This window comes from Rhinopithecus roxellana, chromosome 1 (assembly GCF_007565055.1).
Source record: "Rhinopithecus roxellana isolate Shanxi Qingling chromosome 1, ASM756505v1, whole genome shotgun sequence".
Classification (NCBI taxonomy): Eukaryota; Metazoa; Chordata; class Mammalia; order Primates; family Cercopithecidae; genus Rhinopithecus; species Rhinopithecus roxellana.
The window spans coordinates 113,881,858-113,909,278 of NC_044549.1; the positions used below are offsets into that span (position 1 = coordinate 113,881,858).

At 41.8% G+C, this 27,421-nt stretch overlaps 1 protein-coding gene across 2 annotated transcripts in view; it reads left to right on the forward strand.

The window, feature by feature from the left end:
* Positions 1-27,421, forward strand: part of SLC9A9 (solute carrier family 9 member A9) — a 602,343-nt gene that overhangs the window by 266,538 nt on the left and 308,384 nt on the right. For both annotated transcript variants that reach the window (XM_010381303.2, XM_030929287.1), the window contains exons 7-8: positions 19,540-19,678; positions 24,838-24,943. In XM_010381303.2, the coding sequence (XP_010379605.1) occupies positions 19,540-19,678; positions 24,838-24,943 (245 nt within the window). The remainder of the gene's footprint in view (positions 1-19,539; positions 19,679-24,837; positions 24,944-27,421) is intronic.

Sequence of the window (27,421 nt, forward strand, 5' to 3'; positions counted from 1 at the left end):
AGTTGCATAATGGCGTTGACAGTGATGATTAGAATGTTAATTGAAGCCAGTTTTCTGCACCTTTTAGCACCATACCTTCCTTACAGCCTTGGTAAATCTCTACATTTGAGACTATAGGAACCACCCGGCTCCTGCCTGCCAGTAAGTATAAAATAGTTTAAAAGTAAGCTTTCATTTCCTCTTAACTCTATTCTGACATTAACAGTATCTTTCATGGCTGTCAGATCCTGGGGTCTGGGTCCAGATCATGCTGAAGTCCAAGGGGAGTGGGTGAATGAGCAGAAGGAACACTCGGGGGGCCATAGGCAGGTGAATATGGTTTTATTCAGCAGCAGCTCTCATCAACAGCTTTCTTAAACTACCTCTCTCATAAGCAGCTTTTCTTACACTGTCTGGTCTGTCTTGGCTGCTTGAACAGGCCACCCCTACGCACGGCTGCGAGGCCAGTTCTCCCTTGCCTTCAGAGTCAACAGCTTAACTCTTTCTCTCTTTGAGCACAAGCAAGCCTGAGCTGTGTTTTGGCCCCCTTCTGTCTGTCTGCAAGAAGGACAGCTTTGGCTCTCTCTTTCTCTGGGCACCAGCGTGCCCACAATGTCAAGCCATGTTGAGCCGAGCTGAGCCCCCAAGAGCTAAGCCCCATGCACAGCGTCAACAGGACGGTTATACCTTTTATAGACAATAGTGGCTCCAAGCCAAGTATGAACTTACACGAACAGGTTATATAGCAAGTGGAGGTGTGTGCCTGCGCACCAAACTCACTGACTCATCCAGGCCTGGATATCCGCCTCAGCCTATTCCTTGACCAAAGCACATCCATGTACCTTACAATGGCTCATGCTACATGTTCTGGCACTTTCTTTTTACCGAACATGAAGAAGGTGAGTGAAGAGGCACATAGGAAAAAAAAAAGATTTACCATGACATATGTTTAAGACCTCATACAAGGTCTGGGTGTGGTGGCTCATACCTGTAATCCCAGCACTTTAGGAGACCAAGGCAGGAGGACAGCTTGAGCCCAGGGGTTCAAGAACAGACTGGGCAACAAAGTGAGACCTCAATCTCTACAAAAAATAAAATATAGCCAGGTGTGATGATGCACACCTGTGGTCCCAACTACATGGGAGGATGAGGCAGGAGGATTACTTGAGCCCAGGGGGTCGAGGCTATAGTGAGACATGTTCATGCCACTGTACTCCAGCTTGGGTGACACAGCGAGATCCTGTCTTAAAAATTAAAAAAAAAAGACTTCATGCATTGTACAGAGAAACCCTGCATTTTGAGTTTTTTTTTTTTTTTTTTTTTTTTGAGACAGAGTCTCGCTCTGTCGCCCGGGCTGGAGTGCAGTGGCCGGATCTCAGCTCACTGCAAACTCCGCCTCCCGGGTTTACGCCATTCTCCTGCCTCAGCCTCCGCAGTAGCTGGGACTACAGGCGCCCGCCACCTCACCCGGCTAGATTTTTGTATTTTTTTTTTTTAGTAGAGACGGGGTTTCACCGTGTTAGCCAGGATGGTCTCGATCTCCTGACCTCGTGATCCGCCCGTCTCGGCCTCCCAAAGTGCTGGGATTACAGGCTTGAGCCACCGCGCCCGGCCTTGAGTTTTTAATGAGTTTTTAAAATATTCTGTGAGCATGATGTCACATCATTTTAATGATCCCATAGACCGTATCATTGATAAAAACAGCCAAATGATTTGACAGGATCTATTTATGAGGAAACCGAAAAATGATATCAATATTAACTTATGGAAATAGTAAAACTTCAAAAAGCTATGGTCTCTAAGACTACAGATAAATAAGCCTTGAGCATAGCAAGAACATCCATCAAAACCAAAATCCTTCACTCACTTCCAAAGAACTCTGATACCTGATGAAATGATCCAGGTGTGTGTGGCTCTCTGTATGAGTGTGTGTGTGTTTGTGCACACACACGCCCACATTGAGAAGAGATTAGGATTTATATTATCTGCTTTATCTCTCACAAGTTTCAAATCTCTTTAAAAAAGTTATTCCAAATTTTTTTCTTTAGTTATGGGCCCTAAAACTTTAGAGTATGTATTTTACCACCAAACTTACATGTGATCCAGGCTTTACTAAACTGTGTTGTACCCTGGTTTGTTTCCCTCTCATCAGTCAAACGAGGTAGAGAAGCCCATGGAGAAGGTTTTTGCCCTAAGCTATCGGAAGCATATTACAAAAAGCCTCCATCTCATCCTGGTCCAGAAAATGAGTAAAACATAAAAACTTTCCCCCCTGAAAGCCCAGCCACTAGGGATTATTTTATTTTATTTTTTAATAGGACAAGGAAGCATATTAGAATCTATTGTGCAACAAGGAGTAGGTCCCATCTCCCTCCTTTCTGCTGCCAAGGCTGTTCCTCATTTAAACTAACCAAGCAACTGTACACCCAACAATGCCAGATTGGGGATTAGAACACCACTTGAAGGAGTCTTTCCAGAGAAATCTTCATTGCTGTTTTATTGCCCGCATTTATCCCATATATCCTTTGTCTTGCCAATCATGGTTAACTTTTCAGTCAGTACAAGCTTCTGCCAGTCTTGTAGTTTCTGTCCAGTGCTCTCTCTTGCTCTCACTTCCTCGTTTCTATACTTCACCTACATCACCCTAATCAGTTTATTCATAGCATTGTATCTGATCTTAATTGAGAGACTCAAGAGGAATACAACTCTAACAATCTTATTTTCACTAAATTAAGCAAGATTGAAGGATGTATTGGTATAAATCCTGATTCAGGAAAAGGAATGTTGAAAGTAATGCAGCAATAAAGAAGGGAGATACCATTCTCTTTTAAAGAAGTCAATACATTTCCCTGGATAAGGTAGCCTCAGCAGATGTTTGATAAGGATTTTTGGTAGAAAACAGATCCTTACCATCTGAAGTGAAATACTTCTTAGTATAATTAATTTTTCATTTAAAAAATGTACTCAATTTTGCTGAACTCTGAAGCCAAAAGAAATATGGTGTTGTGGGAGGATCTCCCCAAAAGCTCAGCAAAGAGGGCCAAGTCCACTAGCTACACTCAGAGTCTCTGCTGATAAGCTTAGGTCACAAGAAGCCACTGCCCCATATCCTTGTGTTTTTCAAAGCAGAAATCATGCATTCAAAGAGAAGTCTTCCAGTTTCCATTTCTTAGTGACATCCTGTCTAGATGTACTCCAGTCTGCTTTGGTGGTATAGGTTTCCATCATTTTGCCCCCAGAGAAATCTCCATTTGGCAATACATTCTGTTCTGGTAGAAAAATAATGTTTTAACTATCTGTACAATTTAGTAGCAGCTGAGGACAGATATACTGCTTGCTCCCAGATAACAAGCCAAACATTCCACCTTTCAAACATAAACATTTTCTTGTGCATAAGGGAAAGTCTGGAGGGAAGCTAATCCTTTTCTATTTCTGTTTCAAAGGCTCTTCTTTCTCAGAATAGTCCTTGGGGTCACATTTTTTTTATTTGATATTAAATAAACACACAAAGAGCCAAGAAAATGTGCAGATACAAGTTAAACTAGATACTTTAGAGACCTTACCAGTGGGGCCTACTTAGGACCCAAGATAGGAACTTACCCTTTGGGACCACCACATACAACAAACTTTTGTTGATGCACAAACTTCCCAACATACCGTTCTCTGGGTGGGAGCATCAAAATGGAGAGGAGCTTTGGAACCAGATAAACCAGGATTCAATGCCAGTCCTACCACTTGCTCACCACGTGACTTTGGCCACCTCACTAACACTCCTCAATTTCCTCTCGTGATATGTAAACAATATTATCTCTGCTATGCGGTTATTGTGAGGATTACAAATAATGTAAATAAGATACATATCACAGTTATGGCTTGCAAGATGCCCTCAATAAACAGCAGCTGTTAACATTGCAATGTAGAAAGCACAAAGTCCAAGAGAATTTCAACATCAAACGTTTTGCCGAAATAGATCATATATGCTTTACAAATTCAGTATTTAAGACTCTAAAATTAAGCTGGGATTGTACATGGTGATCACTCAATTTACTAACAAATTACCTTTTTATATCTTACTAGCTTACTGTATTATGGTTTGCAAAGCCAGGAATTATTTTTTTCTCTCTCCTCATTTTGGGAGCTTACCAATTAAGCTCTTATTTTAAAATCCAGAATTTTAAGGGCTGAACATTTTTAATGTAAATAATTTAACAGAACCAATACCCTCCATCCCCTCCATTGCCACCAATACAGACTGGCTGTTGGCATAGCCAAGGATTGTCAGGCAAATCCAAGGCAGAGGATGATGGCAGAGGTACTTGTCTGGTTCTCTAAGACTCCATTTTATCATAGTCCCCACATTCTGGCATTAGGTTTGTGGGGATTATCATACTTTTCCCATGGTTGAAGTTACCTGGGTCTTCACCATCACATTTCAAATGAAGTCAAAGTGCTATAATCTCTAATTATGCATCAGCCTCCTTTTAATGACGTTCATTAGCATTAAGTGATAAGGCAGGCTTTTCATGAATAAAAACAAGGATTTTGCTATTTCTCACTATAAATTTTACAGCCCCTCTCCCTTTCTCTTTTCCTTTCACACATGCACAATAGATCTGAAAGGTGCCACAGTCCTTTATTTTATTTATGTAAATGACATTCTCCTCTCCTGTCACTGGATCACCTCTGTTTCTATTTGCATGTTTCCTAACAATGGCCCTAAAGTATTCTTTTTTAATTGGATTTTCCAGGAAGGTGATAATAGGCTTGAATAAAAGTCTAATGAATACACTTAATCCAGTGGAGACACTGGGATATAATTATTAAATTCTACCTTTTGTATATACCCTTGGTTCCACCTGGGAAGTATAGTACAACAGTACCCACTAGCTGGTATCTTATCCATCAGATGGTGAGAATGGTAATACAAAAGAAAACCTGATCAATACAAACTACAGAGAGAGAAAATGACAGACTTGCTATAAGGGAAAGCATCAGAAAGCAGTCCTCACTCTCTGCCACCTGTGCTCCAAGGAGGAGGCCTACCTTTGGGCACCTTGTACCAACTCCTCCTTCTGGCCCATCCCTTACCTACATCCTTTCTTCCTTATGAACCATATGCACAGTTCTCTAGTTTTAACCCATCTTAGACAAAGCATCTGCATTCCAAAATTTTTTTTAATTACTATTACCAAGGTGTTACTTATCTCATAAATTTTCCCTCAAGGAACACTTCTCCCCCATGTTCAGGGGAGCAAAGGCCTGTTTCACCTGTTTGCTGTAATGACATGTATATGCAGACAGTGGATCTTTTGAAGATCTAGCCATGAGTAAACTTAACCAAGGACCGGGAGCTGCAGCATTTCATACACTCTGGTTGACCTGGAGAGAGCTGAGCCCTGGTAGTGGTGGCAGGGATGGTGAGTCCTGGACGCACGACCTTTGATGTATTGAATCAATACAGTTAACATCGTTTACATGATGAATAGAAAGTAGAGCTGATCCAGGCCATAAATTAATGTATGCTTCATGGTGTTACCCAGTACACTTCCCAACTCTGTCAGTCACTCCCATGTACACACAACTCTCAAAACCTCACTTTTCTATCTACATATACTTAGGTGTCAGGAACAGCCACTCTTTCTGATCTATCATTAATTTAATTGTGTTCTCACATATGTTGTCTGCTAGCCTGGAGCAGCCACGTTTGATCCCAGCCAAGCTGGTAGAGAGCAAAAGGTCATGGCCCAGGGCATAGGGTTTCATCCATTACCAAGGCACTATTTGTTTGTTTGTTTTTTTTTTTTTTTGAGACAGGGTCTTGCTCTGTCACCCAGGCTGGAGTGCAGTAACCAGTCTTGGCTCACTGCAGCCTTGAACATCTGGGCTTAAGTGATCCTCCCACTTCCACCCTGCTGGGATTATAGGCATAAGCCACTGTGTCCAGCCACCAAGGTCCTCTTGTTTCATCTGCCTTGCACTGATTATTCAATTCTTCCTCTTGTCTCACTTTCTGCCAGTTGCTGTTTGCCTCAGCTTTTGAACACTCCTTCCTTGTTCTACCATCGGTATTTGCGGATCCCTACTTCAGTGGCTTTTAACCTTTTGGGGGGTCATGGACCACATAGAGAAGGTGATGAAAGTTTTAAGGAATCTTCTTTCAGAAAATTGCATGTATGCATTTACAAATGTTCAGTTTACACTCATCCCCAGGCTTCCAGAATATTGATTTCCTGAGTCCCTTGCTTGTTGTTCACATACTACTGAAAGCTTGTTTACCTGCTTCTAACTTGAAGTTTCCACTGACCTCCCTCCTTCCCAATGCCTGTGTAGTCTTCCAGTCTACATGTTCCCCAAGCCTCTGACCTATTGCTCAACTCGGTATGTAAAAACCATCCTCTTGGTACTTCAAGGCTGTTCCAGCACACAGGGCCCTAGTTCCTGGCACCAAGCAACATCTTGTGCTCCTCCATGGCATGCCTATGGCCTTGACAGATGAACTGTTTATCCTTACATCTAGCCTCTGACTCGAGTTTTAGTAATTACCTTTATTGCATGGACAAGACAGGTCTATTAATTGCTTGAGTTAGGAATACATCAATTCTTACAAGCTGTATTGGCTTGAGATTCAAATATACCCTAAGGTCCATATTCTTATTCCAGATAAAGCCATGTCCTAAAGAGCTAATGCCAGAGAGGACTCCTCTATAGAATATACACTTCATGGCAACACCTAGAAATATATGTTAAGAATATTACATAGAAGCAAAACTTACTTTGATAAGGTTTGCTGGCCTGCAGTTCCCATGCTTCACACATGACACTGAAATCTGTGGGAATGAGGCAACTACGTTGGTGAAATACATTAGTTTAAGAAGATAACTATGTGCTTTCCTTCCAAAGATAACTTGAACTAAAGTGAAATTATCTGCAACTCTAAGAAGATGGATACAGATTCTTAATTAAATTAAACTGTGATAGGGGCCCAGATGCTCACTTAATTGCCAATAAATGGGAGATCAGGGAAGGGTCTGGGGGAATGAGTCTATCAGTGCAAATATTTTCCAGGAGTTGGCTTGTCACCAGGTGAAACTCCCTCAGGCTGTCTCAGGCAGCTGTTTATAATGGAAGTGGGGTTTATCTAATTCGAGAATGAAAGGCACCCAGATTAAGAAGGCAGCCCATTGTCTATGAAGACTCCTTTGACCCAGCCAGAGGAAACTAGCATTTTATTCAGCCCTCAGCACACAGCATTTATGAAACACTACAGGCTCCAATCCAAGCAAGCGTCCCTTTGCTGATTCTTCTTTATCTCTATGTAGCATGTGGTGAGCTGTAAATTGGTGATCTTGCCATGAAAGCAAACTCCATTGTTTTCATGGGTTTTTTTCCTTGACTAATTAGCAAGTCCACACAACTTTATTAAACATCCTCTGTGCACATTTTCCTTCAGGTGTAGCCACAGGATTTCTGTGGGATGTCTACCTCGGTGTCCCCTTCCCTGAAAGGCTGCTAAAAGTTCAGCTTTGTTAGATTTGCAAAACCATGGATCTTCCATGCTTAGTGATTGTTAACAATTTACATGCATCCCCTTGTTTGATACTATCCTAGTTGCCTTCTGCTCTATAGGCCTTATTAAGAAAAAAGATGAATTTAATATTTGATCGAACTCTAAGCCTATTGTTCATTCTACCCCAAAAGATTCTTATAATGTTCTAATACACTACTTGGAATTCCCAAATGCCGTTATATTATGAGTAAGTAGAGTTTAGTTTTTACTTAGTTTCTTTTGAGCAAATGGTGAAAGATATAGCAATCATTCCAACAATATTAATGCAAATAGCAATAATAACAGCTAATATTTTTGGAGTGCTTTCCATGTTGTAGGTAGCATTTTAAGCACTATACACATATTAACATATTTTCCCCACTCTATGAAGGAAACACAATTGTTATCACCATTTTCCAGATGAAGGTGCTGAGACAGATAAGTAGTTACTATGAGACAATAGTTGCCACTTGGAAAACCAGGACAAACTGCATAGGATGGCAAACCTAAGCTGGTGTTGGTATGAATGCCAGGAGATACGGGATATGGTTTCATATTAAAACCTACTCAAGATAGAGGAGGGTCTCCATTAAGCAATCTTGGCCTGTAAGTATACTAGGTTGTCACCTAAACTCCTCATATTGAAAGAGATCTTTTAACTAATGTATTTTTTTTTCTTGCAAATGAGTACTAGAAATTCTGAAATTTTCAGCTTCCAAGAGTGGACTTTGCCTCAGTCTTACGAAGATGGGGTGTATGTTCGAGTTATTTCTCTGTGAGCACATTCCAATGGTAGAGCCAGGCATTTCCACTCCCCAGTCACAGGCTTTCCCTTGGTGAGATCTGAATCTAAGAATGCTTCATATACCTGCAAATTACCTTGGGAAAGTGATTTAACCTCCCTGAGTCTATTTATCTCTGAAATGAGAACAATACAGTCATGCATCTCTTAACAACAGGGATCTATTCTAAGAAATGCTTTGTTAGGCTATTTTGTCATCATGCAGACATTATGGAGTGTACTTACACAAATCTAGATAGTATAACCTACTACAGGGCTAGGTTATATGGTTTAGCCTATTGCTCCTAGGCTACAAACCTGTACAGTATGTTATTATTACTAATATTGTAGGCATTTATAACCCAATGGTAAATATCTGTGTATCTAAACATAGAAAAGATACAGTAAAAAAATACTATATTGTAATCTTATGGGACCACTGTTGTATATGCAGTCTGTTGTTGATTGAGATGTCATTATGCAATGCATGGTTGTGCTTTTTTTGTTAGATAATTGGAAGGATTAAATGAGGTGAAATTTTTAAAGTTACTTTATCTAAGTCATAATTTCCTTATCTATAATGGAAATAATAGTAGCACCTTCTTTGGGGTTTACTTTGAGGGTGAAAGAAGATAATACTTATAAAAATGCTTAACACATTACTTGATACATAATGAATGCTTCATAGAAATGAATACAGGGAATAGTATTTTGAGGACTCAGTAAACACTGACCTCCTTCTCTGTTTTCACCTGCGGGATTAATATTTGGTCTTGCTCGCACCTGTTTATGATTATATTTTAATTTTAGCTGGATTTCCATCTTTGGTGGCTATTAACCTACTTTTCTATATCTTTTTATATCTATTATGACTAAATTTTTGCATCTCACAGCATTCTTAGAAGCTAAGATTTCATTAATGAAGATTAAAGAAATTGAAAAGTGGGAGAGAGGGTAGAAATTCCCATTAGGCCATGAGAATTATTCTCTTTCTTAAATGAATAGGCTCACAGTAGTGGGATTCAAATTCCTATTTCTGCTTTAAAGAGAAATACAAAGAAAGAAAAAGAAGTAAGAAGTGAATTTGCAAGTTGCTTTTATCTTTAGGACTATCTCAAATTCACTTTCCTCTCAATATTAGGTATAAGAGAAAATTTCTCAAAGCCTGCAGACTAATTCAATTCTGACAAGACGCTTCAAGCTAAATTGCAAAGTAATTTAAGATCTCCTTTCAAAGAAAATGCACATATAATTCATAACAAACCTCCTTTAACTCTTCTTCCCTTTTAACCAATTTTAAACTCAGAGGCCTCTTTGTCACCTTAAAGTTCGAATTTAATGGACCAGAGCCACTTAGGAATCTGTCAAAGTCTTTATTCTGTGCTGAAATTTGTAACTGTTCTGCATGTCATCATCAAGCTGGCTCCAGCCTAAATCATCTGCATCCTCACTGCATCCTCGGTTGAAGTACTGCTCCTTAGTGGCTGCGTGCTCAGACATTTCCAATGTCAGGATTTGGGTTAGCACAGGAAGGCCAAGGTACCTTACTACCTTTCCTGGCAGGCCTGGAGGAAATTGGAAAATAGATAGCAAGTCAATGACCCTCAGAGTGGGAGGTTCCTTGAGGCCACATTATAACCCTCTAGTGCATGAATTTCCTTCACAGAACCCTGGCAAGTAACTCTTTTATCCTATGTTTAAGCATCTCCAACTACAGAGAATTCACTACCCTTTTATAATATCCATACCATTTTCCATCCGATCTAAGAATTAAGAAATTTTGAAATAGAATATAAGACTGGGAATCTGTCTTCCTATGATATGTTACTTTTGGACTATATCTTGTCTTCTGGAAATACAAAGAATGAGTCCAGTCATTCCTCTGCACAACCACCATTCAAATGCTGACTGCAGCTGTTTCTGCTAAATTCATCTATACTTTGAACTCACATACTTCTCTCAATCATTTTCTTCACCACTCTACTTTTTCTCCTGTGGTCTGCTGTTATTTGTCAGGTCTCATTTAGGTGGTGGCATCCAGGCTGATGAGGACAGGCCTGGCTGCTGCAGCCTTTTAAGAGTGCCATGGGATCGTGTTGTCTCCCACCCACCTTCCTCCACTATGACTAACACAGACTTCACCTGGAATATTCCATCACACCCCTATCCTCTACCCCAACTCTCCAGTGCCTGCTCTTTCACCCTAGAAAAAAATCCTAACAACGTCCTGAAAGGCTCTATAAGACCTGGTCCTAGCCCTGGCCCAGCTCCAGCCTGACTCCCACCACTGTCCTCCCCATCATTTCCCTCCAGCCATGCTGGACACCTTGTGGCTTCTCAGACCCACTGAACAAGCTTTGCTTCAGGGCCTAGATAGCTCTCCCTTTATTTCATTCAGGACTCCATTTAATAATCTGTGTCAGAGAAGCCTTCCCTGACTATCCCAATCCTCTCTGTCCCATCCTCTCTTGCTGTTTTATTTTTCTTTTCAATCCTTGTCATTGAATTATACATTTATTTGCTTAGCTATTCATTATGTTATCTTCTCCACTGGAACGTAAGGAACATGACGTCAGGAGTTATGTTTTGTTCCCTGCAGTACCTTCAGTGCTAAGAACAATGTCTGTACTTAGTAGATGTTCAATAATATTTGTGGATGGAATGAATCAATTAATTCAGCCTGAGATTGCATTATTCCCGAGGAAGCCGTGATACACTCGCTTATCCTTCCCACGGAATTCCTCTTGTCTTTTTCTCTTGTGCCTGACATCAAAATGACAAGATGATATTCATCAAGGATTTGGAAAATCACTCTCTGGTATACATTTGGATTCTTAAGGAGCAGTCATTAAACAGTCCCTCAGAAGCGGAAAGAGTTAATTGATGTTCCCCCTCAAACACAGCTCTTGACTCTGCAGGGTCTTTGGCCCTTGGGAAGGTAAAACCCTATGGTTCTTACTCAAGCTCAGTGAACTTTAGCCAAGACCTCTTATTATTAAGAAGCAGCTCTTCTAACCTCCCAGGGTGCCTGGAATGCCCCCAATTTCTGAAGTCATTATGTTTTACAGCAGGTTCTCTTGACAGAGCTTCATTGGCCTTTGGCAGAACATAAGCCAGAATAATGGGCAGGCAGATGCCAGAACGAATTCCAATGTGTATACACAATTCTTGGCCCCATAAAAATCAATTCTTTATTCACAATTAAGCAACTTATCTGAGAAAGGGCAGGTTGGTACAGTTATTAAAAGATAAATAATAGATAAGGATCCACTTCTTTTTTTTAAGGCATAAAGAATTTTAAACACAAAATAGCACTGTAATTGTTTTTCATCTACTTGCTTCTTACCTGTGACACCCAGACCCAACAAAACAGAGCAGCTTTTACACATTTTCATTGCCCCTTTATGTTGTGTTGGTCCTTAAAATGTGTCTTTAAAGGCAGAATGAAAAGGCAGCTCTAGATGTGGAGAAAAGAAACTAGAAGCACTCCCACATAAATGTTACATGATGATCTTGTGGGTCTTTTCCTGTTTACCAGATTGGGGTTAGGGACCATGGCTGAAAACAGAAGTTGCTAAATGTTTTCACACTAAAAAGAGCAGCAAGTCTTCCCAGCAGTTAGGATGCTAACCCCTCAACTGGCTTAATTGGCAACAGAAGCAGCCTCATTTCCCCTGCCCCCACCCCATCCCCTTTGCCTCACATCTGTATATGATGGGGTGGGGAAGGAAAGGTTATCCCTGGGGAGAGTGCAGTGTTTGAGGTGTAAACTGTTACCCTGTTATCCCTTCCCACAGAAGTTCTTCCTCTTCCCTAAGCCAAGGGGAAGGGGAGTAGTGGAATCACCTAGAAAGGCTGGTGCTGCCTACAAGGACAGAGGCTGTGAGCTCATCCCCCAGTGTAGAACCTGCAGTGGAGCCAAAGCCCTCTCAAAGCAGAGCAAGGGAAGGGAGTTATTGGACATGGCCCTCACAGTGTGGGATCACACAAAACATAGAGACCAGCGCCTCTTCTGGCCTAGAGATTTCTGAAAGCAGGAGTTGGCAGGAGGAGAACCTGAAGGCTCTCCGGTTTGATGTGTCTGTGAGAGCATGGGGGTAAGCCCACCCAGCCCAGTGTTCTGTGGCCCATGGAAGGTACTCAGGGGAACCCCAGATTAAGGAGTTTGGAGGATTTAACCCAAAATATCTGTGACAGGTCTCAGTCAATTTAGAAAGTTTACTTTGACCAGGTTAAGGACACAACCATGACACAATCTCAGGAAGTCCTAATGACATGTGCCCACACTGGTCAGGGGATAGCTTGCTCTTACACATTTTAGGGAGACACGAGTGTGTAGTATGTGTAAGATGTACATTGGTTCAGTCCTGTAAAGAGGGAGAGCTGGAAGTGGGGCTTCCAGGTTAGAGGTAGGTGAGAGACAAAAGGTTGCATTCTTTTGAGTCCTTGATCAGCCTTCCACTGAATACCCAATTTAGTCTGGCTTGGTGAATCTGCATTTTTATATAAACTATAGGGCAGAAACAATCAGATATGCATTTATCTCAGATGAGGCTCAGAAGGATGACTTTGAGTTCTGTCTGTATTTTGTCTACAAGAAATTTCCTTGTGGGCAAATTGTGAGGGAGGTAGGTTTGCCCCAAGCAGTTGCAAGCTTGACTTTTCTCTTTAGCTTAGTGATTTTGGGATCCCAAGATTTATTTTCCTTTCACCTCCTGAGGGGTGACAGGCACTGAGCTGCCAAAGTGGCTACTGATCCAACCCAAGGAAATGGGCTGGAAATGTGTAGACCTGGAAGAGCCTGTGGCAGCTGTGAAAGGGTTCTCAGCAAAATGGAGGCACCACCATGTCAACAGAGGTCTCTAAGAGAAGGACCAAGCAGCAGTAAGACTGAGGCCAGGGGCCCTATACACTGAGAAGCAGTTAGGCCCATAAAGAGGAGAACTGGGCTCCCCACCCCTCCTCCAGCCTTCCATCACCAGCAGGCATTGGCACCAGCTGCGAGGAGGAGGAGCGTGCTGCCTTCCCTCCCTTCCAGTCATCTGGCTGCTGCTCTAGAATGTTCTGCAGGGACAACAGGAATCCACCTTTGAAGATGTAGGTTTTAAGTTGGGCTGCACTAAGTTTTAATAACTGAAAGGAACTCAGTAATGGGATTTGACCAAGACATCATTAATGGAAATACTTACCCAGCACAAAGCGGGACTCGACATAGTACAGCTGGAAGCAGTGATTGGAAAAAAAAGTAAACCATTTCATATTTATGTATGTCCCAACTAATCAAGAACTTTTCAATGAACTGGTGCCAATCATTTTTTTTGTTAGTGATTAAGATTTGGCAGAGAAAATGGAAGGTTCTTTTGTATATCTTTGGCTATAGTAATCATTTTCTCATTTTTTTCTGTAATGACTAAATTAGTAGAAATCCTGCAAGAGATACAATATGTTCACTTAATACATTCTTTTCATAAGCTTTCAAGTGACATTGATTTCATGTTAACAAAGGCTGGACTGAGGCTGGAGAAGCAGGCTGTTCTGATCGGCACGGGCACCCAGGAGAGTGAGTGGGCTGTGGGATTTGAGAGGACTGGTCAGGAAGAGCATCCTGTGGAACCAGGGCGACCAGGAGCTTGAGGTCGCTGGGTAGTTTCTGTGGGTAACTGTGTGGCAAAGTATCTCAGTAGTCCCAGTGAAGGATAACAGGGGAAGATGGTGTTGGAAACTGGGAGACCTTGAGGAAGAGTGTCATGATCAGGATGAGAGATGACTCTATAGGGCCACAGCGGAAGGGCGGCCAGAGCCACAGAGGGGAGGGCATTGTTTTGTTCCATCTATATAATATTTTTCATACCTATTATTTTATGTTCACTATCAGCAGCATTTCACTCACAACATCTCTCCTTCCTCCTCTTTTTCTTCCTTCTTCTCCCCCTCCTCCTCCTTCTTCATTACTAGCATTTATTGAGCACTTTACTATAAGTCACACACCATTCTGCACAAAACAATTCATATGATCAGATGATCCCTGCCAGCTGAAGATGGTAGGCCAGGGACAGAGTGTGAGAGACAGGTGGTAAAATCTTGGTTCTGTTTGGATAGAGGTTTTGATTGAACATCTATTTGAAATGCTTCTTTTAGAACTAAATGAAGCACTCAAAGAGAGAGGTAATTTATTTAAGAAATGCTTATCTAGTTCTTACTAGGTGAGATGCACCATTTCAAATGCTTTATAAACATTAATCCATTTATTTCTCATAGCAACCCAGTGTAGTAGGTACTATTATTGTCATCATGATTTTATAGAAACTGAGATAAAGATGGTTTCAGTAACTTGCTCAAGGTCACATAGGCAGTAAGTGGCAGTAAGCTGAGACTTATACCCAGAACTCAGATTCAGATTCTATGCTCTTAACACTACCTAAGCTGTGAGATCCATTCCTTGCAGGAGCATGATATAGAGGAAAAGATGAGCTGTAGAGAAACACTGAAGTCTGAATGATGTCTGTGAATGAGAAATGATACAGTAAGCAAAGTGATCCTTATTCATGTTGCTTTTGTCAAAGAGTTTAAGATACTTCATACATTTCAAAATTTTTGAATAAAAGATGCAGCATGCATTTATTTTTGAGTATAGGTCCACTACACTGCCATCAAACTAATTTTGCTGAATAATCTATTGCTGAACAGAATGAATCAATATCCTGTATTATTTCCAATTTATTTATTTTTAAATTTTTATGTATATGTATTTTTATTTATTTATTTTGAGATAAGGTCTTTCTCTGTCACCCAGGCTAGAGTGCAGTGGCCCAATCACAGTTCACTACAGCCTCAACCTTCCCTGCTCAAGCAACCCTTCAAACTCAGCCTCCTGAGCAGCTGGGACCACAGGCACACACCATCACACCCAGCTAATTTTTGTACTTTTTTTAGAGAGGGGGTCTTGCCATGTTGCCTGGGCTGGTCCCACACTCCAGCGCCCAAGCAATCCAAATCCACCCACCTCGGCCTCCCAAAATGCTGAGATTACAGGCATGAGCCACCTCGCCCAGCCTGGCTTCTGCTTCTTTTGCCTCATTTCTTACTAGAAGCCAGAGGATTTGGCTTGTAGAACATCCTCTCCTAAACTTAAAGAGATGCAACTCAAGCTGAGTCTCCTGGCCTATTCTTGTCCCTGGAGCAGACCCAGGCCCACACAGCTGAGAGCACTCCTTCCCTCGTTGATCCCCTGAGCCAAGAGTTTCATGAAATACGTGAGAACATTTTAGCCCCACTCCTGTGGCCATTTCTCTGGGATACCTCCCTGGTACTTTCCTTCATGGACACCCTGTTGTTCTTCTGCAAAAGTGACTAGTTCAGCCCCAGCAACCTCAGAGCTTGGTGTGCCCTGAGGGCAGTCACACCCCATTTGCCCATAGTTGTAACTGACCACTCTGTTGTTATTGTGAGACTTGTGGAAGTTCTCAGCAGAATGATGATGATGATGGTGAGGATAAATAACATTCACTGAGTATTCATTTTGAGTGTACATATAAGTACTCAAGGAATGACTGTAATCCACAAGATATATCTAAGAGTTCTAAATGTATCTCATATTCTCACAACATTTCTAGGGGATAAATACTATTGTTATCTCCATTCTACAGGTGAAGTAACTGATTCAGAACATGAAGTAACTTGCCCAAGGCCATATAGCCAATAAGTATCAGTTCTTGGGCTCAAATTAAGAGGCACAGATGTCAGTTTCAAGATTAGACTGATACCCATAAAAGTACCCACAATGTGACTGTGTATAGTCAATGCCTGCTAAAAAATCTTGTGGGCGATGATTTGCTTCAAGAGATAATGAGTTTTTGCAAGCCTTCTTCCTTTCTACTTTCCAGTTGTCCTGCACCTTCCTTCCATCAGCCTTTATATACCCTGCCATGTGCCCAACAACAGGCTGTGTCCTGGGTATCCAAAGAGAAGCAAGACCAAGTCCAGTCTCAGCAAAGCCAGGCAGGAAAGCAGGATTTCCTGAGAAGTTCTGAGTCTCACCTGCTAGTGGGCCAGGAGAGAGGGTGCTGTTTCCCTAGTCAACATACTCTGCTCTTAGGCTTGTGTACAGGAAGGTGCTGCCCATGCTCCATCCCCGGCATGAAAATAAATGTTGTAGTACCTGAACTCCTGTTGTCCTTATAGTTAGCATCACACTGTCACTCAACTATCCTGATGTGAGTTTATGTTTCCCCACAAAATGATCACCTTTTTAAAGGGAGAAACAAGAAATCTACATTGTGATCTTCATTTCTCTGATTTTTACTTTATGTCTTTTATGCAAAGAAAGAGAAAGGAAGGCAAGACAAAAGGAGGGAAAGAAGGAAGGGAGGGAGAGAAGGGAAGAAGGAAGGAAGGAAAGGAAGGAAGGAAGGAAAAGAAGGAAGGGAAGGAAGGAAGGGAAGGAAGGAAGGAAGGAAGGAAGGAAGGAAGGAAGGAAGGAAGGAAGGAAGGAAGGAAGGAAGGAAGGAAGGGAGAGAGAAAGGGATAAGGAGAGAGAACAAAACATGCCTTGCTTACTTCACAGAGCTATTATAGGATCAAATAAAGCTATACTGTAGGCACAAGAGGACTAAATATTATGTAAATGTGAGGGCTTTAGTATATTCTCACCATGGAATTTAAGATTCTGAGTAATGCTGCCTTACCCATCTTTACCCCACCACACATGCCCACATAGGTGCAGCCATGTCTTGCAATTGCCCTGAACTCACCTGCCTCCTTGCCTTTCTTAACACTCTTCCCACTGCCTGGAATACTCTCTCCCCATCTCTGTCTGATGACGTGCTACCTTGCTCAAATGCCACCTCCTTTATTCTAAAAGAGTACCCCTTTTCTCTTTTGTACCATTAAATGTTGGGTATTTCTCACAAAATCACACTTAACACTGGGACTAGAGCTATTTGCCATCTATATCTCAGGCTTCCCTGCGGAGGTATGCTTTGCATATATCAGGTGTTCAATAAGATGTTTATTGGATCAAATTCTGCTTACCTTCTCTCTGCTCTTCCCTGCCTGCCTCCCACTTCCTATATCTACTTAATACATCACTTGACACATGGCAGGCACCTTGTGCATATGTCTAGGGAGCTTGAGGGCCAGCATATTCAATGGACAATCTCCATAGGTCAACGAGAGTTAAGACTTTGCCTTCAGTTAAGTCAGACATCACAGGGAGGGTATAAAGTGTGGTGAACAAAGTGATCATACCCTGTTGAGTGGGAAGGAAGAGAACATTTCCCAAAGTGCAGACTGCAGATCAGTAGGCATACCCAGATGATTTTAGGTGACATACAGGTGAACTTTCTTTTTCTAAATTACCTACTTTTACGTATAATAAAAAGAAATATAATTAGCACGTCGAACTTATGATTTCATAGATATTCTTTAATAAAAGCTCCTGAATTTGAATAAAAATGATTTAAAGAAAAACATGCACAAATAATGGTATGGGGTATGACCAAATGATGTGATGGGGGTGCTCCAAATTCCAGAAGCACCGGGCTAGGGAAACACTTCTGGAAGTTATGGAGGTGGAGAGAAGGATAAAGCCGTGCTTGTTCTGTGGGTCAGATCTACTAGTGGCAACCGCAGGTTAATAGAATTACTTCCAAAGCTGTGCTACTGTGCAAAAACCTTTGTTTGAAGGGCAGAATGCAAATGGAATGCTTTCTCATCACTATTGTTTCTTCATTGTAAGGAAGAAATATGTTGGAGAATGTCGATTCAAACACATCAAGCATCACAGCTTTGGACACCAGGTTTCCTTCTTGCAGATACAAAGGACCCAGATGTGGATTTACTTTTCCTTTTTTCCTGCAAAGCACAACACTTTACAAAAAAGAAAAACACTTCAAAGGCAGTCCTTTTCTCGCATACATTTCAAGGCTTCATTCAAGATCCACATTCATCTTCCTTATCCAATTACAGGATCAAAGCAGAAGAGTTTGGCCTACTTTGGGGGTTTAAAGACATCCAGGGAAAAACTAAGACCATTTAAAACTACCTTTTTTGATGCCATGCATCTTCCTGTAGAAGAATTGGAGTTGGTTCCCCTTGCTCTCTCTTAAGTCATCTCTGGATACAAAAAGTCAGGTCAGGGAGCTAACATGCTCTAATCATCGGCAACATGAAAGATTCAGTTACATCTCTGTAAAATCCAATCTAATCTCAGTCAGTGTGTCTAGTGTGCTTTTGCTCTCCACGCTGCTGCTTTTAGAGTTTCTTCCAAAACCCAATGCTAAACTCTTGATTTTTCCTGATTAGTTTTTAAAATTCTGTATTAAAATAAAAACTGCAAAAAAAAAAAAAATCTGAAATGTCATTTCATTAGTCTCCCTAAAGCTAGTGGATCTAGCACATATGTTCATTTTAATGCTCAATATGGAGTTCATATTTCCTAAAATAGGACATGCCTTATCTTTCATATTCGCACTCTGGGATCTGAGGCCCTGGTTTTAAAAAAAAATAGCATATATGATGTCCTCAGTAATATTTAAGTGAACAGACTGGCTATTGGTGGATTGATTTTTCTCTATGGAAATAAATCTGTTGGCAGCCACCAGAATTGGGGTATAAAAGATGACCTCGGGCAGCTGCTGCCATTTGTTTTGGTGGGAAAATGAGGGTTTTGTTTCTCCCTGGGGGTTAATACTGTGATGTTCTGAACACCATCAATGCTCCATTTCTGAAGGGTTACACTGGAGAGGAGGAATGCTTTGTGGTTTATGACAAGATCACGGCAGAATATTTTGTGCACACGGTGATTTGTATCACCCATTTGTGCATAAGCCATAAAAGTGCACTTTTTATCAGGAACACTTGTGAGTATATAACAGCACTGAAGACATATGGCCACTAAATAATTCACAGTTATCTATCTTCTCAGCAGATTCCTTATACACCTACCATGTTTTAATGCCTAGTCTGCTCAGAAACAATATTCTTTATGACCCTTCCAATCTAAAAATGTTTACTGACTGGCAGCAATATATGGATCCCATGGGATGGGGCTATGAGGAAGTAGAAAGATTTCTGCATTCTCCAACTCTCTCCTTCTGTATCTGTTTTTCCCTAGCTCTTCCAGCCAGCATCCAACATTACAGGAAAAGATACCTCTCCCCAAAGTGGGTGCAAAATCCCATCTGGGCTATGAGATGAAAGTCACTAACTAACCTCCACCCTCTTCTCTTTTCAGTTCTATATCCATTTACAGTCCCAAGGAGAATCCAAATGCATTTGATGCCGCAGCATTCTTCCAGTCTGTGGGGAATTTCCTGGGAATCTTCGCTGGCTCATTTGCAATGGGGTCTGCATACGCCATCATCACAGCACTGATATCCTTTGTCTGTATGTGGAAAGCTGAGACTGTCAGGAACAGTCAATATCCATGGAATGCTTCTGATGATGGACAACCTCCAGGCCCATAAAAGGCTAGATAGTCTGGTCCAAGTTTCATACGGCACCACTGGTGCCATCTTGGTTCTGAGTCATCCCTGGAGGCAAAGGTTGGTACCAGTGGCAAATGGGCCCAAGCTATCTTCTTGCCCAAGGTCACTTCTAATGCTATTGACACTATCTGATCCTAGGACATCAACAACCTTAAATAAATACCACCTAGGAAAACTAGTGAACAGGAGGCATCAGGATTGGCCTTACTAGGGTCAAGAGGAAGAACTAAAGATCTAGGGTCAAGAATAAGACAATTGACTAAGGGTGATAAATTGGGTATGATCTGCCTCTTTTTCAGGCTTATTCAATCACTAGCTTATAGGGTAGCTCAAGCCAGAGGTCACTGTGGGTCTAAACAAGCATCCACAGCTACTTTATAGAAAGGAACCTGCAAGCAATGCTGAAATATGTGTGCCATACCTGAGCAATTATGTCATTTGATTCCTTTTTGTTGTTAGGAAGTTGGGATGATAGGTAGAGTTTCTAGAGAATCTGAGCCAAAGAAAGAAGCTGGTCCAGTGGGCTGCTCACTTAGAACACTCAAATAGGGCAAAAGTAAGTCAGGGTAGAGGAGGAAGGGCAGAAGGCCAATGTCAAGTATAAGGGTTAGGTGGAGCCATAGAAGAGAGGTAGAACAGAAGATCAAGGACCAAAGACCTCAGGGGAAGGAGAAGGAAGAAGTGTGCCAGAGGGGTGAAGGCCCCAGGCAAAGAGAAGGCAAAATATTGGGGGCCTTTTTCTATGGGATCTCACCCAGACATTTACTGCTAAAAAAACTTGATTCTACTGGGGATATCTAAGAAGAGTCAGGAGATGTGTAAAACAAGAACCCTGGCCTCAGTGAGTAACAGGCTTGGAAAGACGAGCTCCACATTAAGACTGGGATAGAAAGTGAGTGCCAGAGCTACATCGAAGTTATCACACTGTAAACACTCAAACTGGGACGAGGCCATTGTGTCTGGAATAGTATAATACCCTTGGCCAGCCTTATGACTCTGGAAAATAATTTGAAAAGCAGTATTTATAAGCAGAGTGGGTTCTGGGCACGGCCTGGAAGATACAATAGGGGCAAAGGCTGAGCAGTCGGTGACTTAGGAGGCAAAGGCTAGCATTCACTAAGGCATGACAGTGGGACCAATGTGGCATCTGGAAGGCATGCCTGGGACGACCACAGGGCTCCAGCTGGTGAGAAATGGAGGATGAGGGTACTTGGGTGGGATGGAGTCAGCTTGTGGAGTATCTTGAAGTGGTATTTCAAAGAGTCTAAGCCTCTTTCTCTAGTCCACAATTAGCTGCCAAAGGTTTCTGCTCAGGAGAGTGACACGCTGACAGTCCTGTTTTTAAAATGTAGATGAGGAACTGACACAAAGGATGAATCAGAGGAAGGAGACGAGAATCAAGGGAAACTGTGATGACGAACTGCGGGGGAAGCATCAGGAAGGGGACTGATGTTTAGAAGGAAAAATCTCTAAGACTTAGTGATTGGCTGGTTATTGGAGACAAACAAAAGGAGACAGTCAAAGGCTACTCCAAAGTTTCATCCTGAGAACCTTGTAAAATGGCATCTCCATTGACAGAAATAAAGTCAGTCAGAAGAGATACTGCTGGTTTCCAAGAAGAAAAAAATGACCTACCCAGTACTTATGCTGTGACAGGCCACCTACGACGTGTTTTCCATGTGGTGTCTCATCTAACCTTCACAAGGATCCTATCACCAGATGCTATTTTTATTGGTTGTGAAGCTTAGAAAGGGTAAGCTGTTGCCCAAGGTCTTGCAGCCAGCCAGTAAACCCAGAGAGTGAGAATCAAGAGGACGACCATGCTCTAGTCACTGCTCCGTATTGCCTCTTCATTCTTAGTTGGAACTGTGTGGAGGCCAGGTGTTGTTTAGAGTAATAGCAACAAGGATAGGAACATTCCGTGAGTGTCTAACATGTGCCAGAGCCTTTCTATGCATCTCCTCATTTGAATCAACCCTGTAAAACAAGTTATTATCCTCCTCACCTTACACCTGACGAAACTGAGGCTCAAGGAGGATACGTAGCTCACTCTGGATCACATGTAAGTAATAGTGAGCACAGTAATAATCATATCATCTAACGTTTATTGAAAACGTTACTATGTGCTAGCCATTGCCCTAAGTGTTTTGCATGGATTATCAGATAAGTTTTACAAGAACCCTGGAAGGTAGACACTGTTACTATCCCAATTTTACAGCCAAGGAAACAGACAAAATTAAACAACTTGGCTAAGGCCAAACAACTAGGACATTTCAGGGTCAGGATTCAAACTCAGACTTTTGGGCTCTGGAGGCTACACTAAGTGGAGAAACTAAAATCAGAATTCTTCTCTGCCTGATGTGAGGAGAAGGTGCAACACGTGTGAACAGGTTGATAAGGGAAGAAGAAAAATTCCTGGAGATTGGAAGTCTGGCATAAGATTGGATCAGATCTGAAAGAAAGTGTGTAGAGACAGAAGAAACGGGGGCTCCGTAACAGTGGTGATATCAATCGTGCAGTATTTGGTGGTCTTTAACAGGCTCTACAAACACAGCTTGTGAAGGAGATAGATGCTTACTGTTGTCCTCCTCAACTTCCTAACCGCATACCTATTTCATTCTGAGGCAGTCTCCTCAGGTTGTAGGCCCCTGAGCTCTGCAACTAGGGACTGACCCAGACCTGATCTAGTTTCTGGAGGAGATAGAAAGAATAGAATGTTAGATAGCCTATTGCTATTTTGTTACTCACCTGCACTGAACATTCTCTTTAAAACAAACTAGAAGACTGAATTCAGAAGAACAAATCTCACTAGAAACAAAGACTTCTCTTAATCCAGTCTGTCACAGATGGACATTTGGGTTGATTCCAAGTCTTTGCTATTGTGAATAGTGCTGCAATAAACACCATGGAATATTATGCAGCCATAAAAAAGGATGAGTTTGCGACCTTTGTAGGGACATGGATGCAGCTGGAAACCATCATTCTTAGCCAACTATCACAAGAACAGAAAACCAAACACCACATGTTCTCACTCGTAGGTGGGAACTGAACAATGAGATCACTTGGACTCGGGAAGGGGAACATCACACACCGGGGCCTATCATGGGGAGGGGGGAAGGGGGAGGGATTGCATTGGGGAGTTATACCTGATATAAATGATGAATTGAGGGGTGCTGACGGGTGCAGCACACCAACATGGCACAAGTATACATATGTAACAAACCTGCACATTATGCACATGTACCCTAGAACTTAAAGTATAAAAAAAAAAAAAAAAAAAAGAAACAAAGACTTCTCTCTAAGTAACAAAAGGGAATATTATAAAAGGATCTCAGGGCAGCCTGATCTTTACAGCAGATAAAGAATTGCTTCCGGGCGAGGTGGCAGGCGCCTGTAGTCCCAGCCACTCGGGAGGCTGAGGCAGGAGAATGGCGTAAACCCGGGAGGCGGAGCTTGCAGTGAGCTGAGATTCGGCCACTGCACTCCAGCCTGGGCGACAGAGCAAGACTCCGTCTCAAAAAAAAAAAAAAAAAAAAAAAAAAAAAAGAATTGCTTCCAGGTCCTTACTGATGCTATTTCCCAAAAAGATGTTTTACCAAAAAAAAAAAAAAAAATTAGACCACAGTAGACAAGTTCATATCCCTGAGGGGTGGCTTTGTTTTACCATGCCTGCTACACCTCTCCTGAGGGGTGCATCCCAAGGGATGAGACTAAGCCCACAGTGGGCTGAATTGATAGTTTTAGGAAGACACCTTTTTAATCTGAACTTGTTGCATGCCAGGCACTGTTCTGAGTACTTAACATATGTTAACTAGTTTATAGACTTCTGAGGTAGGTTGCATTATTATTCCTGTTTTCAGACAGGAAAACTGAGGCACACAGTGATCCAGAGATGTGTCCAAGTGAATACTGTGAATTTTAATCCAGGTAGAGTTGGCTTCCAAACACTACACTCCCATCCATGATATTATTTTGCCTTTGTGCTTTCTAAAACTTTACAAAACATGTTTAACATACTTCATCACATTTTACTTACCTCATGTAGGATCAGGTATTATTCTCATTGTCAGTTTATGTAGAATAGAAGTGAGGCTCAGAGAGGTTAATATACTGCTGAGAAATCACACAGTCAGTCACTGGCAGAGTCAAGAATCAGAATAAAATGTTCTGTTCCAGAGGTCACACTTTTACTTCCCTGCTCCCCTGCTAAACATCTCTTAATGTGAAATTTTCTTTAGATTTTGTTCTAACAGTATAAAAATGCAACACGATCACATCTCCTTATTTGTCAGGGCATTTTGTGCCTAATATTGACACAATTGCATTGTAACCCTTCCCCATTGATCACATACTCCTAATCATCTCCCCGTGATCCCTTCTCTGCCCAACTTGGTTCACTACTATCCCTTTGTTCTATTTGCAATTTATAGACCATTGACCAAGTGTCATCCTTGTCAAAATGAACCATTGCCTGCCAAAGGCATCTTGTCTGACCTAGAAATAATGTACCTTCTCTTTATCCTACTTATACCAAGAGAGCATGGGCAGCTTCCCTGTCACTGAATGTAACTTCTTCTTCTGATCCTACTTCCATCCCCAGGAGAGAAGACTCTACCAAGCGGTCTGCCCACAGACTGCACTCCCCAGGGAGCAGCGCTCCTTCGTCCTGACATACTTGCAGCATCTCATCCCTCCATACTCTCCTTGGCTTTGTTTTACCATGCCTGCTACACCTCTCCTGAGGGGTGCATCCCAAGGGATGAGACTAAGCCCACAGTGGGCTGAATTGATAGTCTTAGGAAGACACCTTTTTAATCTGAACACAGGTTTGAATTTTTACAGGCAAGTTCAGCCCCCGGTGAAGCATGGAACTCATGCTGGCCTTCAAAGCAGGTCCCAGTAAGAATTATAGCCTTCCAGTCAGGTCTGAACATCAGTTCTTTTACTTTGCTCTGGAACTATCATCACCAGATCAGTATTTATTCTCAGTCAAGAAGGAGATGTAGCTGTAAAAGCTGTTGTTTCCCTTAACTTGTCTTCCTCACTTGACCAAATTTACCAAGCTGTGCGAGTTCCCGATGCTGGAAACCGGCCTGTTTTTCCTGCTTTCGTGGAGTGCCTTCCTGTCTGCCGAGGCTGCCGGCCTAACAGGTCAGTGCTTCATGCTGCACAGCCAACTGGGTGTGTGAATATGTGTGTGGCTCCGGTGTGTGCCCCTCCCTGACCTGGCAGGAGGTGAAATGAAGTCTCTCTTAAATAGTGCATGTGGATGGTTTGGGTGAGAATCAGCCTCTCTTGGGTACCCTGGAGAGAAAAAATAATAGTAATTCATCCATTTTGTACCAAGTAGCTTTCTTCCCCATTCTGTATTCTATTCTCCGAAATGCTTTCCTCTTTTCTCCTGGCTGGACAGGAGGTGTGTTGAAGAGACTGATTTATAGCGTGATGGATGACTTTTCAAATGGAAGTCTTCATTCAGAGTGTGAAAGGATACCCACAACTGTTTTGTAGAAAAGAGTGGTGGTTTTCGGTGGCTCTTAACAGCAGGTTTCAATGTAAACTGGCTCTCTAGAGTATGCACATCTCCATACACATCGGTGTTTGAGATCTTCACATATGTTCCACAGCACGTAGGAAAACAAATAGCAGATGTGGTGGCTGTACAGTTTAATGTCTCTTAGCACAGAAGGTCTACAGAGAGAGTCCTCTGATGTGGAACAGTTGATAGAGAGGGGGCAGTTCATTAGACCCAAGGGCTGCAGATCCCAGGATCTGGATTAAGCAATTAGATTGCCTGTCTGCAACCGTGAGGATTTGTGCTTGGGTTACTGCAATGATTGGGTGCTTTTCCACGCAGGAGAATCTCCGTGGCTTCCAGCAAAATGTTAATGCTGTTTCTCTCCTGGAGCCACATTCCCTGCTTCTCCCAGGTTTCAATCCTGGATCCCTTTCTGCTCATTACATCTCAACTGACATTTGAGTGGTGAGAATCTTTCCTAACTGGTAGCAAGGTATACCTCCCTGGGTGTTTGCATTTTAATAGGTGATACTTTAAGTCTAAATAATAATAAAAGTTGACATATATTGAGGGTGTACCATGAGCCAGATGCTGGCTAGCTGTCTTTCGTGGGTGATTTCATTAATCTATAGAAAGATTCAAAAGTAAAAGACTATTCCCAGTTTACTCAGCCAACCTTAAGTGATGGAGCTGGGATTTAAAACTAGGAAATTCAATTTTAGATCCTGGGTTCTGGGGGACCACGCATTTCTGCCTCAGATGAAACTCCATCTGTGGAATATCAAGCAGACCTCTAAGGGTAGGTAGGAGGGAAGTAGTTAGAGCCCCAGGCGACTGCCTGGTTCAGTTACTCCTTGGCTGGTCTTGGCTCTCCTGTGAATGCCGTGGCAAATCTTTTTAGTAATGATAACCTATTGCTTTAATCAACTGGCCCAACTTACTGCAGAGCCACACAGTCCAAGCTATTCCCATTGGCTTCAAGGGTGTCTATTGCCAATACAGAAAGCCACGCACCAGTTCTTATGACACTATAATCAAGACTACATTACCGGATTCCACCCTACCAGGCCAGTGTATCTAAATTATTTCAATACAAAGTATGTTATTTTAGTGCATTGCCACTTTATTAAGGAGGTAGCTGGAAAGCTTATGCATTTCAGAAAAAAAGTAGCATGTGCCTTCAGTGAAATAATGTAGGCAGATCATTTACATCACAGTCATTCAAAAAACATTAGTTCCCTTTCTTCCACATTCTGTATTCTGTTCAAGTTTAACTTATAAAATGATCTAAGTAATATTAATAATAAGAAAAAATATTTGACCTTCTAGAAATGTAAGAAAGTATCTTAACTCACCTAATATTTTTTAATCTACTGTTGGATGTTATAATAAACACACACACACACACACACACACACCATTGCTTTAGAATTGTCAATTTGTGTAAAAATTGTCTATTTGCTTGTGCATTTCAGCAAGATCTTGTTCTATCAACTACATTAAAGCCTAAGATCCATGGGAAACTGAATAAATTGCTAGTTGCTTGATCCTTGCTCTTTCACACCCTTTCAACCTGATATCCTTACTGAGCTACCACACAGACCACTTTCTAAGGAGCCAGCATCATGGGATGGGTGAATATTAGTGTGAACTGCAGTAACAGAAGCACCCAAGTGTCCACGGCTGCACCCAGGGGCAGACTCACTCCAGAGTGGTCCACTAGATTTAGGCAATGTGCCTAACAGACATTTGCTACACACCAAATTCTAGGTGTGAGCATTTTCCATTGCCAAAGACCAAGCCTGCTTAGTCCAAATTACTTATGTGTTTGTTTGTTGTTTATTATTTAATCCTTGCCTATTTCCAAATTGGATTTGTGACAACTCATAACATAAGCCATACACATCACAGGACCATTTAGTTGAGGGTAAACACTCAAATGCTCTGGGACAGAATTTTTCTGCAAAATTAGGCAGCTGTTCATTGCTGTGGTTTGGCAATAAATATAGCTCTGAGCTTTCTGGCAGTCAAAGCCAAAAGGGAAACATGATGAGTTATATAGGAATAATACAGCATTATATTTTTTTTAAAAAGTCATGCTTATTAAAGTG